The 16,524-nt window shown below is 43.2% G+C and overlaps 1 protein-coding gene across 1 annotated transcript in view; it reads left to right on the forward strand.

Moving 5' to 3' along the window:
- The first annotated feature begins 1,087 nt into the window (after window positions 1–1,087).
- Window positions 1,088–16,524, forward strand: part of ZCCHC24 (zinc finger CCHC-type containing 24) — a 103,434-nt gene continuing 87,997 nt past the window's right edge. The window contains exon 1 of the mRNA XM_021526675.3: window positions 1,088–1,443. Within this exon, the coding sequence (XP_021382350.1) occupies window positions 1,204–1,443 (240 nt within the window). The 5' untranslated portion in view covers window positions 1,088–1,203. The remainder of the gene's footprint in view (window positions 1,444–16,524) is intronic.

Here is a 16,524-nt window from a genome sequence, read left to right on the forward strand (position 1 = left end):
TCTGTCACTCGGCAAAGAGCACAAGGAGCTATGATCAAGTTTTTAAGTTCCCTCCTGGGAGCTCCTTTGAAAACTCCTAGTTTGATTACTATGATGTTTGTACAAAAGCAAGGAATAGCTGCCCTGTTCCACTATCGAAGGGAAGGCAGCAGGGAAGAGTTTATGAATTGTAATTACCAGCTTACCCACTCAGGCTCCTTCCTAAAGCAGGAATCATTCATCATCCTCTTTTGTGCTACCGATTCCTTAAAAGGCCTACTCAGCTTTAACTCCCGGGTATCCCACCACAGCCAGGCTCCCCAAGAGCCCACGCCAGGGTTACCTAGATGGATTTCAAAGGGAACATCGAGCCGCTTGCCTGCCTTATTTGGAAAACCCCAACTCTGCACGGCTTGGCACAACCTCAGCGGCCGCGCAGGGCTCCATGAACCTGGAGCTCTGACAGAGATTTAACGAGAAAGATCCTCAGATTGCAATGAACTCCCAGCACCAGCAAGAAACAGAAGCGAGAATAAAAAGAGAGGGCGGGCTGACAAGAGCCCAGCGAAAGCTGTCGAGTTAAAAACAAGCCCAAAAGTGCCCAGCGAGGAGCCCTCGGGAGGGCTTTGCGCGTGTTTAGCCCAAAAATCTTCAGGAAGGAGGAAAAGGGAGGCCGGGGAGTGAGCGAGGGAGCCGGCCCGACCCCGGCGGGCGAGTGGCCAGCGGTCCCGGACACCCGCGGCCAGCAGCCCCGGGACCGCCGCCGCACACGGCGCTCCGGCCGCGCTCGGGCGGGCAGGGCGGGGGCGGAGCGGCGCCGGGACGCCCCTGCACCCCCGCGGCGGCCGGGAGGCCTATGGGGGCGCGGCGCCGCCGCCGGAGCGCCGGCAGCCCCTCCCCGCCGCTGCCTGCGGGAGTGGGAATAAAGACAGATAGCGGGGCAGGCACCGGCCGGGCGGGACGGAGCGCGCACAAAGTTTCCTGCGGAGCCCGCGGGCGGCGGCAGCGATGCCCGTGCTGCGCGGAGCGCTGGGGCTGCGCGGGCGCCGCCGGCCTTAGGGAGCGAGAGCGGCGCGGGGCGCGCAGCGAGCCCCCGGCCCGTCCTCGCCTCCGGGCGGCCGGGAGGAAGCGCCGCGGGCAGGGACGGGGGAGCGGCACTGCCGGAGCGCGGGGAGGGGGACCGGCACCGCGGGGCCAGCCGCGCCGGCGGAGCCGGGGGGAAAGATGAGCTTGTTGTCAACCATCGACACCAGCGCCGCGCCCGTGTACCAGCCCGCCCAGCTCCTCAACTGGGTCTATCTCTCGCTGCAAGACACGCACCAGGCCAGCGCCTTCGATGCCTTCAGACCCGAGCCCTCCTCGTCCCAGCACCCCGACCTCGGCTACACCAAGAGCACCCCGGAGCTGGGCTCCTCGCTCAGCTCCAGCTATCTCAACAGCTTCTTCCAGCTCCAGCGGAGCGAGGTGAGTCCGCCGCGCCCGGCGCGGAGCCCCCGGCCCCCCCGGGCCACAACCGCCATGATGCCGCGGCAGCCTCCTGCCCCTTCCCCGGGCCCGAGCCCGCCCGGAGCGGGGCAGCGCCCGCCGCGCACGCCGGGGCGGCTCGGCCGCCCGCGCGGGCTCCCCGTCCTGCCGCCCGGCCGGCCCCTTCCCGCCCGCCGCTGCCTCGCTGCCCGTCCCGCTAGCGGGCCGGGGCCAGGCGCCGCCGCGGCATTGGCGCGGCCGCCGCCGCCTCCCGCGCCCGCCAGCGGCGCGGGGCGCCCGTGTTGACAGTCTGGTCAATGGTTACACGGATTTCCCGTGCGCAGCCGGAGGGACGGGGGGCAGGACACGCGAAAAGTGCTACATCCGTCATAACGTGCAAAAATACCAGCACTGCCGCCGCCGCCACCCCCACTTTTCTTTTTTTCCCCCTAAAACGTTACTTTAAAAGCTTGATACAAGACAATATATGGCTTATGAGAGATCAAAGGCAGGCACTATTTGAAAGGAAGGAATATAAACAGGAACGTGATAAAACCAGCAAAAATGTTTTGTGCACGTTTCATAATGCAAAACAAGGCTAAATGTAACCAAAGGGAAGGAAGCTAAAAAACTGGGATATGCAAAGACAATTCGCTGTGGAACTCCCTGTCACAGGAAGTTGTTGAGGTCAAGCACTTCTGCATTGGAGGGGTTTCACATGTGTGGCGGTACTGCAAGGTGGCACCTCACACACCACAGCTCCCAGCCTCTCCAGAAAAGACCCAGCTACAGTTTGGCACCCTACTGTGGGACTCTTGCCGGAGGCATTCAACAGCGGCTTTGTTTGATATGGTCAGATGGACTATACATCCCAACCTGCTCTGGCACTTCCCACAGAACGATATTTCAAAGTCCTTCCAGCACCTTTTATGTTAAATGTCAACTTAAAATGTATTCTCAAAGTACACCCTTCTGTTCTCTCACAAAACTTATGGAGTTAATTAAAACTAAATCAAATTTCCCAAGTGCTCTTGTAATAGAGCTGCTAACAGTTGAGAGCCGAGTTATCCCTTTTCCTTTAATTAGAAATTCTTTCTTCTTTAAGAATTTAACAAAGCACATCCAATCTCAAAATAGGTACTATTTTTGAGAGTATGTAGTTCGAAACCCATTCAACCTAATTAAGTCTTATTAAGCATGATATGACATGGGCAGTTCAACAGCATATAGACCTAACAAGCAGACTGATTTTGCAAAAAGATTAGCAGGCAGTGCAGTTTAAATTATTAGCTACCTACCGGATGATGGCAAATTGTAGATTTTACCCCTTCCTGCTTGGATTACAAGCTTTATGGTAGCCAGGTACCAGCAAGACTCCAGGAGTTCAGCCAGCAAGGATTCCAGACTGGGACTCTGTTCAGGCCCATGTTTGTTGAAGTTGGGATGCATTCTGCTCACAGCAGGTCCTTTATTTTTTGGGAGAAAAGGGAAGAAACAAGTAAATCGAGTCTGCATTCAGGAGGCCTTTGAAACAGTCTCTGAGAAACAGTTTTCTCTTCCTGACAGGTCCCTAAGTTCATTTTCGGCTTCTACTATACTCTGTGCAAGAAGGGGCTAATCCTTTTGTCACACTCCCTTTCCACTTGGCTCATAGTTCTTTCCATTTGCCCCCCTAACCTTTCTTCTGGAAAATAATTTCCCTGCTATGCCGGGCCTTCCTCAGGCCCCTGTCTCTGCCCCACCTCCAAGCAGTCAGTCCCCGTGCAGCCTCCCCCCAGCTGTGCTGTTTTCAGATCCCAGAAGTCACCTTCCATGTGGATTCCTATCATCCACAAACTGTAACTTTATTCTGCTCTTTTTAACCTCATTATAGTTTCCTGAGGCACATGAACAGCAGCAGCAACTGAGAATTCCAGCTCTGTAGAAAGCCAAAAACATTCACCATTCAGGAAATAAGAAGCCATTTCGTTCTATACATATATTTTACTATTTTTAAAAGATAAAGTATGTTAGTTTGTTACCATTCATTTTCGATGGAGACACTTCTGTGTTTCCAGCATTCACCTGAACTATGTTACAAGGTAACCTGAAAAGAGGGAAAAGAGCACAGCTATCTCCTATGGCATGGGAATGCACTGTTGGATATACCCTGTAGGAAGTAGGGAACCCTCTAATTTCCCAGGCTAACATTGCCTGCTTATACAGCATCTTTCATTCAAGGATTTAGAAGGTGCTAGACACTGTTGCTCAAAAGAAGTTCTGTCAATATGCTAGATGCTCTGTTCTTTCCAGAAACGGGAAACTAGGCTGCTTTTTGGCAGGAGTCACCCAAGAGTTTCCGACAATGCCATGCTCTTAATTCTTGAGATTCTAACATCTGTTTATTTGCAAATGCCATTGGGTATACAGTACATATTTCAACCACATACAATTATTTTGGAGAGCATTAGTACTGGGTGCTGTTTCTGCAGCAAGTGGGCTTGTGCTATCTTTGGAACAACACATAGCTTTCCACAGTCAAACTGTTGACTGTTTTCTACACAGTGCCTGCTTTGGTTGACATTTTTTTTCCCCCCTCACGGTTTTGTCCTGGGTTGGCTTAGCCTGGAGCCGAGCTGTGACAATGATTGACACATAGCTGTACACAATATTTGGAAAGTGACCTAATGAGCGTCCAAAATAGCAACAGATTGAAAAATGATAGGATCATAGGGTGTAAAATAGTTGTGTGTCCTGTATGTTGCTGTGCAATTGAAAATTTCTGGAGAAGAACACTTGGAATAAAAGACAGCATTTGTAAAAAGTTGCTATTATACAGGGTTTGCAAGTCTGCATGGCACTGCCTGTGTATGTGACTTGCATACTGACCAAAGGAACAGGACAGAAAAAAAATAAAAGTGCCAGCACCCACAGAGTAGTCTTGTACTTCAAGATTTTTGTCCTCCAGACTTTTTCCACTACAATGGATGCCTTCTAAATAAACATGATGAACACAGCTGTTTGGTGCATAAAAGCCCATTGTACCAAGAAAAAAACCACAATAATAAAGGTTTAAACAGTAAAGCAACAATGAGTGTTTTGTTCTGTATGCAAGACTCGTTTTGCAAAACAGACCTGCTTTAAACCAAACTTATGGCAGCATTTGTTGTCCTAGATATGAAATAAAAGCACATTAGACCATTAAGATGCAATAAATTGGCCACTGAACTGAGCTCCACCCTCATTATAACACCATCCATCAGAGCCAAGTATTTGACACTTTGTTGTGAGGCTGGTTACACGGAATTTGACTCCTTTGAGATACATCCAGGTATCTGTGGCTTTGTCCTTGAGGGTTATAATTGAAAAATCTAGAGTACAGGGGCAAGAGACTCATATGGTATTTTTCTATACCAACAGGAGGCATCCTACCAGGTAATGCTGTCTTTGGCCAAGAAGAGACAGCAAGCAGTAACTAGAAATTATTATAATAGTTATTTTTTTTCTCTACTCTGTGTCTTTCAAGAGCAAAATTCCTTCTAGAAACCTCCATGGCAGACACTTTCTGGATCTAAACCAGATTTTATTTAAGCACAAATAACTGCACATACTAGATGAGAAAATAATCACCATTTTCATGTTTCTGACTTGGAGACTTCCAGATCTAGTCCTCATAGGCAAGAGGGGAACTAACTGGGAATGAGAGCACACCAGCTAGTTCAGTTTGCTCAGTAAAGTATGGATCACTTGCTTGGAAAGAAAAATGTGTGGAGTTAAAAAAAGTTCAGAGTGTGCTGTGGAAAATAACATTCAATCTCTGTGAAACAAGCAAGTCTAAAGCACTGGGAAAGATTAGGTAACTTCCCAAAGAAGATAGTGACATTCATAAGTTAACAATGAAAACTGATGAAACACTGGAAGAACAAAAATGTAGGGAAGGAAATTGGTGGTTCTATCAGACAAACTTGTTGTCCATCTGTCTTTCATAGAATTAGGGGTGAACATACTAGGCTGATATTTGATGAAGAAAGATCTGTTATTTGGCCTAGATAAAGTAATTTGGAGGATAATTATAAGATTTGAAAAAACTCAATTCGCTTGGTATCAGAAGAATACAAGGATTGCTATATCACATCAGCCTTGGTTCCCTGAATTAAATGCAGTATTTTTGAGAACAGTCGTGATTAAAGGATTTAAAAGAGAAAAGCAAATGCCTTTTAAGAGGCTACTCACAACCAGTATGGTCTGAAGGTAAACTCAACAGAGATGCAGGTTAGCAGAAATTGTCATATGTTCCAAAACAGGTCTAATTTGTTTAATTTTGTGTAACATTATCAGTTATTCTAACACACAGCATGTTTTTGATCCACAGGGTGAATGTGCTAGGCACTCAAGTGAGGACTTCTTGCTTTCTCAGCTACAGACTGATATAGCAGCAGTCTACAGTCCCTGAATATGTCCTTTAATAATAATGATTATTATTTGATTTATTTCCTAATTTTAATTTTTTCTCACTATTCTTTTTTCAGTACCAACATTGGAGTGCCCTTAACCTTCTCCAAATTTTATTGAAAGTGCACTAGGATAACAATTCCTGTGTTGCAGGAACTTGTGTTCTCTGCCTCAGGATGATTGTACACTACCAATAGTTTATGGCAACTTAAAGTGCCAGACAAGTAATTCCAAAATGCTTTTCAGGAAGTTGAATGTCAATTCTCACATCAGACCTCATAAGAGAATCCAGAGAGCTGAATCTCAGAGGACAACATGCATTTGGAGATCTTGGCAAGACCAGCCTCTATTCTCTCAGCACAGCCAGCTCCAGAGCCCTTTTCAGGACGCTGCCTCAGCACGCAAAGTGCAGCTCTCACAGCCCACTGTACACTGGTCTCAAAATCTTAGATCCTATTACATGTATTTGAGCTAATAACTATTCAGTTCCTAATTCCAATTGGACATATGCTTTAAAATCCAAAAATTTAGGGGTTCTTATCTGTTCTTATCTCTGTAGCCATGGCCTCCTGCTTTGCTTCGTTGCTACTTCTGTAGCCTTCGGAAAGCACCCACTTTTACCAGGGAAATAAAAACCCCACATGTGAATGTACTATAGGAAGTGGAGTCAGAAAATAAGACCTATATCTTGTATAAAAAGTGTGAAATTCAAATTATTATCCAATTTACACTGTTTGTATCACCTTGGTATGGCTTTAGGATTAAGTGTTTTGTTTGTGTGTGTTTTTGTAAGTGGGCTGTATGTAGTACTGCATGTAGCAGATACTCTCCTTACTCTTAACACTTAGGATGAATTACCTAATTCTGATTGCAGGAAGAAACACACAAGAACCAAATTTGGTTCACCAAAGAAAGTGTTCTAAATACAATTACGTTGCTTTTACTCTGGTTTCCTTACCTAAGAACAGCAGAAAATTCCTAGAAGTTAGAAGAAAATGTGTTGAATTTACTCCAACATCCAGAGCCTTTTGTGTTGCATCCTTACCCACAAACTGCCCCTGCCCCCAGGAAATGCTGCTGTAGCTCTGCAACACACCTGCCCTACCTCCAACTTTAATTCAAACATGACTTACACCTGGGCTTTAGTTTATTTACAGAGAAAGTATTACCCACCATAGTAATCTGCAGATACTTGCTTTCACATCACAATCAGAACCATGCTTGGAAAGCTGGCAAGAACTAAAATATTAATTGCTGAAAGTAAATCAAGTCTTCAAGAAGAGGAATATGCACTTTCTGCTTTACTATTGATTTCTTTTTGATAGCTTGAAAAGAAAAATAAAATCAAGAAACAGAAGAGAGACCAGTTATATTTATTATTCCTGATTGGCTGAAAATCATTGTCAATTCTTTTAAATTGCTCAGGATTTTGTATCTATGCAAACTCCTCATTGAGAGAAGCACTGGCATGCTTTTTCTGCCTCAGAAATACATTCACATCTTGGAAAAAACCTGTCAGGCAGTATATAGAAAAGAAAAACACACCAACCTATAATTGGAGGCAAAAGGATGTAGAATTCTTGTTACAGTTATATTTTATACACAGAGCTTTCATTTACAGTTATTTTATGTGTTTACAGTGTCTTCCATGCCAAAGCACCCAAACAAAGGGGTGATGTAACTGTGTGTTGGGTAATGATTTTTCATCCACTCCTCTTTTGCTCTGCAGACACAGACTCAGTTATTCAGAAGAGAAAAGGAAGATCCTTCTCCAGTGAACTGCACAAATGATCAGACAACCGAGTCTGACTTGAACCAATGTATTAATTCATGAAGTGTAGGGAATGAATTAGATAACCAAGATTGTGTAGTAAACTGCTTTTATCCCAAAGCCAATCCCACTCTTCCCCCCGACCCAGGCATTTTTGGTTATGTTCGGGGGATTTTGTCTACTTGTACAAGATAGATAACTTGTAGAGATGGTCCTCTTAGTTTGGTAATGGACAGCTAGAAGAAAAGATTGCATTTTACTGACAGATGCTAAGTGAGGATTAATGCCAAGGAAAGTTTTCTAGCTCAGAGTTTAAGTGCACCATAAAAGGACTTTGAAACACAATTTAAGTGAAATTTAAATCTAAGAGCAGAGAATCTTTTCCATGCTGCTTTAAGAAGCATGAAAAATAATGACACAGTGCAGTTGCCAAAAGGTGCAGGCACAGATCATGCAATTATGATAGTATCTATTCAGTTGCCAAAAGGTGCAGGCACAGATCATGCAATTATGATAGTATCTATTTGCATAGAAACAAAAGCGACTGTATCCTCTTACCCAAATTAGATGCATACATAAAAATGCTACCTAAAAAGTAGTACTGGGTATAACCTTGCATTTTCTGAACAGATTAATGAAATGTCACAATTAATACCCATACCAACCCATACCTCTCCCCATTTTGTCTTCTCCAGAAAAATTGGCAATGGCCTGATGCCTATTTTGCTACCCTCTGGAATTGTTCTTCCTCTTTTAGAAAGCCACAATAAAATTACTAAATTAAATGGAGAGAATATAAGTCTTTTTCTCATGGTTTACTTAGGTTTTGTGTGGATTCCAGAGTAATTACAATAGATCAAAGCAATTAATTAACTTTTACAAAGCATTCAAATCTTACTGACATAATTCAGACAGAAAGTATTTCCTAAGTGTAAAAGCTTGGATCACTTAGTTTTTCTTGCAGGTTGGTTCTTATTCTCAGAACCATAGCAAATGATTTGTGATCTGCTAAAAGTGGAATCTGAAATTATAGACAGATTCACTTGAGGAAAGCAGAATAAATGCAGGGTTACCAGTCCTTTCTCCCTGTCCCTCATTGTCTAGCCAGGCCAGCATAGCTGTGGGAAGTTTTGGTGGGTTTTAAATGTTAACATATCACAGGCCTAGCCCCTTACTTTCTGTCCTATGTTTTGGTGTAAGCAACTAGTAACAAATCCATTACTTTTAACTAAGAGGAGTTTTAAGGAACCTCATGTATACCCTTTTTCTTAGCTCTTTTAACTGCTGCTGCTGGGACAACCGCTGCCTGGTCTTCCAAACCTGTTTCTTAAGAAGTACATTTTGTGTTTCAGCAAATTTAGTTTGAAGATTAGCAGGTGCCCTCATGACCCATGACTTGAGCTCATATGCAAAGCAAAGATAAATTCCTGCTGTATTAACTGGCCACCCACACCTACTCCATGCATGTGTCAGGATTTGGTGTCCCTTTTCAATGAACACAAGTGCAATACCCTACATAGAAGGATTGTGGGTACCTGGAAATCTGTATTTACAGCTCATCTAGCTAAATGCCAACCAAGCAAACACATCAGCTTGGGGATCAGCTTGGTCTCACAGATTTCCTTCTAGGAGCTCCAGGTATCTCAGTAATCTTTGCAGGGGAGTTGCAATCTGTATTTCCTCACACTAAGGGAGTCTGCTAGGCAACTATTTTCTAAGTAGTCATTAGGGCTGTGGATACTTGTGGTTGGAAGGAAAGCAAATGATCTATTGCACAGTCATTGCACCCTGAAAATAGAGGACTAGCAAGAGTTTTTAAGAGGGTTTGAACATCAGTGATCCTTAAAATACAGAGGTGTTCTTATATAACCATCTTTGTCTAACATACATTGCAACTGAAATTAGTAGAATAATAGAATAATTTCTCTTAATAGTCACAGCAAAGGAAGGGAAAAAAACCTCAAATCTACTTTGAAACCAGATTTCTCAGTTGTTATTTTATAATTTATCTGAAGCAGATTGTGATGTTTTAGGTTTGCTTGCTGAAATCACAATTCAAGCTGTGCTGTATCACAGTTGATTAGGAGAGTAACTTTAAATGTAGATAAAATTATCTAAAAGCTGGAGTCGCAAAATGACATTCCAGCCTGTCATTTAGTAATAGAAATAATTTATTTTCCTCACTAAATTCAATTTAATAAAAGTTTTTGTCTTCCCATGAGCGCAGGAGCGGAGGCCCCGGGTGCATTGCGAGGGGCCCGCTCTGGGCAGATGATGTATTGTTTCTACCTCTGACAGCGACCTTAGCTTTGCCTCTTCTAAACTTTGGCAGCCATCGCAGAAGTTTCTGTGCCAAGAAGGCATTACTGGATGTAAATGATATAAACAAAACTGTCTCAGACTTAGAGTTCTGTTTAACCCAAAATGGACATTTCTTAGCAAAACCTTTCATCACGCAAGAGCTGCACAGGAGGTGAATGCTTTCCTAAGTGTGTCTTGAACAGGCACATATCTATTTCCGGGTGTTATTTTTCTTGCGTTCGGAGTGTCAAAAGACCTACCAAATGAGAGGAAACTCGACTCTTGTTTTTCAGACTGCAGGTCAGATTGAGACAAGATTTCCTGCAGGAAGCAGAGATGTTAACAGAAAGTGCAGGGATCAAAACATGTCCATCCGTTTCTCCCCTCACTTCATGCTGTCCAGCCTTCATGACCTTCTCCTCGCTGGAGACCCCTGTCTCGACCAAAAGGACTTGTTTCTGGGCAGGGGCTCCCCATGGCCTCTCCCCACAGCTCAGGGAGGTTGGTGGCCAGGCAGGCAGGGGACAGCCCAGGAATCCAGAGCTCCTGGGGGATGTGTTAAAGCAGTTCCCAACGTGAATGGTCTCCCTTGTCCCTAAGAGAGTGCTCGTGTGGTAGAGCTTCTCTGGAACATAAGTTGGGCATTCAGCAGATGAAAAGGAACCCTGCAGAACTTGGTAGAAGATTTAGAAAGTTCCTTCAAGACTGCATGCCTCTGACCAGAGCAAATCTAGGTCCTCTCCCACATCTGTCTTTAAAGGCCTTTTGTGAGGTCCCTGTACATTGTGAAAAATGAGTGTCCTCGTTGATATCCACAGCAAACCCTTCTCTGAGGCTGAAATAAGGAGGATCACACTACTAGCAGAAAGCCAAAAGCTCCAGCAAGCCCGGAGATGTGACTGAACAATTCCTGAACTGTCAGCATTTTACCACTGTATAGTACAGAGGGAGCAGGATTCTTTTAAGACCTGAGAAACTCATTGAAAGCTTTGGATCCAAGTGTTAAAGTCCACCAGCCAAAGGAAGGCGAGGTGGTGGCATGTGTTGCCCTCCAGCCTTGCTGAGATTGAAGGGACACGCCAGTCATGCTCAGAGGAGTGTGTTACACCCACTTGCTGTTCTGCAGAGTCTCAGCAATTACAACCTGAGAAGCCACAGCCAGCTGAGCTGTCAGATTTGGAATAACTAGATTAGAGAGATCTATATGCTGGATTGAAGATTCATTGCCCTTCAATGACTCACTTCACAGCCACTGGCAGGTCACACTGCATTTATAGCTGTCTCCTTAAGATACTGTTTCTGCAGAAGGAAAGGCCTAGTGCCATCTATCTGAAAATATTTAGAAGCAGACATTAGTGTTAGCAGTTTAACATAAACATGTATTAGTCTAAAACCTCCTGCAGAAGAAAGATGATTTAAGGTATACTTGGCTAGTCTAACTAGCCAGGAATGCATTAAAGTTTGTTTGGCTAATCTACATTTATCTGTGGTTTTATATGAGAACTTGAGTAATTCAGATGTTACTAAAAGTCAGGTCAAAGACCAGATTTTTTTGACAGCTGACTTAAAAGTTGACTGCAGAAAAAAACAGAAACCTGAGTCTTTTTTTTCTTGCTCCAGGCAAACATTTTCTTTACTGAGTGATGAGCTTGGTTTTTAGTTTTCCAGTGATAAAATGTTACTGAACAAACTCTTAAGCTGTTTTTTTGTAAAAGTATCCAATTTATCAGAGGAGCTAAAGTAGACACAAGCCATACAGGAGCAGTTTTTGAGGTTTTCCAGTTCAGCCTTGGTAATTAAATGTCTCTATTTCTTCTGGCTCAAATTAATACAACTAAATTTATTACAGTATTTTTATTTAATCCCTCTGTTTTCAGAAGGCTTTGGGGTTGGCCATAAACATTGATGATGATCTTAAAGGTCTTTTCCAATCTAAACAATTCTATTATTCTATTCTGTGATTCTGCATTGGATGTTTTCTTTGGGGACAAAAACAGGGAATTGTTTTAACCACTTATGAAGAGCTGAAGCACAGAGAAGTCAAATATTTGAGGTGCTCTTCTCCAAACATGGCTGTCTTCTGGTGCAACTCTTGTGCTTTCACACCTATTGCACGGCCCTGTGGTTAAAGCCCACATCAAAAGCAAGCCTTAGGACACTAGAAAGGAAAACAGCTATAGGCCCTGGGGTTAAGTTTTGTATATCACACATACAAGCCACTGAATTACTGTTTGGGTAGCTCAGACTTCCCTCTCCTCCAACATGAAAGTAGCAGTGAGGGCAGTGACTTGTCTATCCTACTGTTTTATCCATGACACAGCACAGGGACCACTCAGTTCTTATCTTTGTGAAAATCCAAGCTGATAACTTTAGCACCTTTTGATATTTTGGTGCAGGGCTAATGATTAGCATGGCTAGTCTGGTTACTGCCATACAGGCTGGAAAATACTTACAATTTACAGTGTATGAAAACCTTACTTTTTCCATACTGATGACAGGGCAATCCAACTCTCTTTTCCTACAAACAGTCATGGCATCTGCTGACTTAAACTTTGTCCATTAAGACTGCTTTATTTGTGTTAGCTTTATTAGGTCAGCAGGAAAAATAAGTAATCAAAAATTCTTTGCTCTTTGCTTTTCAATTATAGACTATTTCATGTTGTGGAAGGGTTGATGATTGGACTAGATTGTAGGACCATTGAAGTGCTGCAGGACCTAACTTCAGTGTGTGCAGTTACTACAGTTGTGGAGAGAACCATAAGCACAAATCATACTAACTTCTAGAGCATCAGACAGATGCACTGGCCAGATACAGCACCCATCAACCAGCAGAAGTAATTCTAGCTTTATGTAATGGTGGATATGTTAATCTTGATCACTGCCTTAAAGGTCCAGCAACCACAAACTGAACTTGGGGCAGAAACTGGTTTTTCCAGATATACCTCTAGTTTTCCAGTCCATGCCTAATAAGAAGATACCATTCCCACATGAACAAGTTGCTAGTGCTTATTAATACCAGCTGGTATGGTAGATTCTCAGACATAAATGTCATAATTGAGATACTCTTGTGTTCTCTGTGCTTTCTAGTCCCTTTAAAAAACAAACCTTTATAAGTAAAACAGTAGCTATACATACCAATGGGAAATTTGGAAAATAAGACTTGTCTCTTATTTATCTTTTAATATTCATTGCATATTCACAACAGTTGTCTTTCCTCTCAACATTATACCATTGCTAAAAAAGAAACTGAAGAGATAAAGCCAGGGTTTCAGGGTTTCCTTTTCTACCTCTTGGCACATCAATCCCAGAGGATGTTTCTGAAAGGCAGAGACCCAGCCAAGGGAATCAAGAGCATTAGCCAATCATGTAACTAGCCATATCTGTGAGGTGAATTAGGTACTGGAATTCTTGAGTCACTCACGTCTGTTACCCAACTGGAAATCAGAGTGAGGAAGCTATAGAAGACAATAGCTGGCTTTCACAAAGGACCACACTGCAACCTTACAGATTATGTACCCTTTAACTGGAAACACTGAGCAAACAAATAACAAAGGGAACTTTGCCTCTGAACACCACCAATAGGTACAGTTTAAAAATCTACCCAGCAGTGAGGTTACTTTTGGAAAACACAATACAAGATTTTCAGTTTGGCTCATACTCAATTAAATCAACAAATTTCATAGGAAGGAAGAAACAAACAAATAGACAAACTTACATTATCAGCTCAAACCTCCCACCAAGGCAGTTTCTGAGTTTTACCACCAGGATCCCCATCCCCCCAGTATGGCAAGATAAGGAAATCCTGAATTCATTGCAGCTGGGCTGATGAGCCTTGTAATTAGGACATGCAGTGTGGTCTTTCAGGCACCTTCAGAGCATTAACCCTTTCACTGCCAAATCCTGTCTCGCCTGTTCAAGCTCAAAATGAGACTGTTTGAGAGGTACTGTTGTCTACCATTTAAAAAAATAGGTTGGCTTTGCTAGTGTTGCAATGTGAACACAGAGCAAGTCATTGCTTTTGCTGGAAATCATGAGAGGAGCAATCTCCCTGCCACCTCCCAGATGACTACTAATACACTTGAGACCAGAGTGAGTCAGAATGCATTTGTTTCTTCATCTCTGTTTTATGTCTGGGGCCATCAGCACTCTCCCTGGCACTCTAATCACCACCACACCCCCCCCCTCTCCCCCCCCCCCCCGACATCCCCTTTTGATGTGAAGCTAATTCAAAATTTTTATTCAAAACCCTTCTTAAAAACCTTCTTTGTAGCAGTGCAAATACTTAGTAAGGGCTGAATTGCTGTTCTGCTCAATTGAGTGCCCCAGAAAGAAAGAAAAGAAACCAAACCAAAACTGTTTTATGTATCTCAGCAATATTCATTCACCCCTTGTCTTTTACAATGACAAAATGGAGTCAATCACCATTTCATCACATTTGTTACAAGTCCTAAGCTTTCACTATTTAATTCCAGGGGCCAGGAGGAGCTTTCCCATTACCACCCTTATTATATAACTTGGCTTTGTGGAATGGTTTATTTCCTCATCTCTTTCTGAAGAACTAGAGCTAGAAACGGGATGTAGCACCATTTGTGCTGGTGCTCTTTATAGCAACTTTCAAGTGCCAGAGTGATGTGTTTTTCACATCGACCTGGAGCCAAACAGATTCAAGGCCACTTTCCAGGTTAGATGGGCAGGAACTGCTGAGTTGGTTCGCCTGGCTATACCCAGAGGGATGGGCAGCATCTTGGGGTTGTCTAGGCATTTTCCAAATGAATGCATTGTTCTTTAAAGTACCAGTGTCATCAGCAATGTCCATCTTCTCCTTTACTGTCATGTTCTGGGATGTTATATTTGTTTCTTCCTTTTTTAACACTGTGCCTCAAGATGATTATAGGGCAGTGTTTCACAGTGCCGTGTGTGGACTGAATGTTTTGCCGTGTCCAGCTGTGGCATTCATTGCACGAGTGCCCTGCCAGCTGAACCAGGTGGCCACTTCTAGAGCAGTGTGCCACTCTTTGGCCACAGAACCACTGGTGGCTGCTAAGGGGATGATTTAGTGCCAGTGCAGCCCATATTCCTATGGGATCCCAGCCTTGGCACAGCCTCTGGCTGCCACGGTTGAAGCAAAACTTTGTGAAGGTTTGCTGCCAGAGAGAGGCACCTTGTTTTTCAGTATTGACCTGAAACATGCCAGGAAGGGTTGGTGGACGAGTGAGTTACATAATACCCAGCTGTGGTTCCAAATTGCTCCCTTTTATTGAGGGCAATAGCTCAGTGTAAAGGATGTGTAGCAAAGAAAACACTCATCACTGCATGCCATATGTCCAATTCAAAGCCATGGTAGGCAGCAGATAGATAGGTTTTGGTTTGTTACTGAGTTGGCCCCGGAGGAAAAAATAACAACCTTCTGATGGGCAGGAGTTATTCTGCATCCCCAGAAGATAATCCAGATTTTGGCAATAGGTAAAGAATTTGCAACTTCACACATTCTGTGCCCATACTTTCACACTTCTATAAAATCAGATAATAAAGAATTTGAAAAGTTACTAATGGGTGCAATGCAGGTGAAGTACTTTAAGAATCTCTTGACAAGAGGATCTCTTAAAAAGAAAGATTTTATATTTTTCCAAGAGTATATAAGAGAAAGTGGCTCCTAGGGAGACAAGAACTTCTTGAAGACCCTTAATTAATACTATTTTGGCATCCACAGCACTTCCTTTTCCTTTTCAAAATTTGATGCCAAGAATTTCTCATTCTAATAGCATCCAATAAATCTTAGAAGTAAATTCCAGTGACCATAGGAGGTATCTTTGGTTGCTTGATGGCTAAAGCAGCTAAAATATTTTTATTAATTTTTAAAATACCTTTTCTTTTTAAAATCTGTGGCTTTAACCCCTGAAACAAAGTGGCTGATTTTCCTCTCAGCCACGTCATCTTGCACAGCACAGAACTATGCTACACAGGATGTTTTAGTTCCAGGGCATATGTGAAGTCCCATGTGAGATCAGATTCCACTCTGGGACCTCTTGAATTGATCCTGCTGCTGTGCACCAGCTTCAGCTTTGGAAGAGGGGTCAGTGGAGTTCAGCATGTTATGTTTGACTACAGTGCAAGTGGGTGAAGCAGATTATTAGGCTGAATTTTTCTGTATAGTGTACACCATCTGTGGAGGGATGGAATTCAGGGATAGTTGGGGCTCACCCAGGTATTTGTGACAGAGCTTTAATATGATTTTTTTCATATGCAGCTGTGACCCAAAAAGCACTCATTATGCAGGCACCCTGAATGTTTGAGATCTCAGAAATTAATTAATTTCAATTTCAGATTAATTTCACAAACTCTAAATCAATATCAGTGCATGTCTTCAAAATATATATAACATGAATAAACATATGAAAGCACATATAAAGACTCCATTGAAATATTTGAATTCAGTAGAATTAAAGCACAGAGTCACAGATTGGACTTCTTCTTACCTCACCTTCCCATGAGCCAGCAGTAATTCTCTGATGGCAGGAGAATTACATGAGCATAGCATTAAAGACCTAAGGTGGAAACACCATATGAAATGTGTCCCA

This window comes from Lonchura striata, chromosome 7 (genome assembly GCF_046129695.1).
Source record: "Lonchura striata isolate bLonStr1 chromosome 7, bLonStr1.mat, whole genome shotgun sequence".
NCBI classification, from domain to species: domain Eukaryota; kingdom Metazoa; phylum Chordata; class Aves; order Passeriformes; family Estrildidae; genus Lonchura; species Lonchura striata.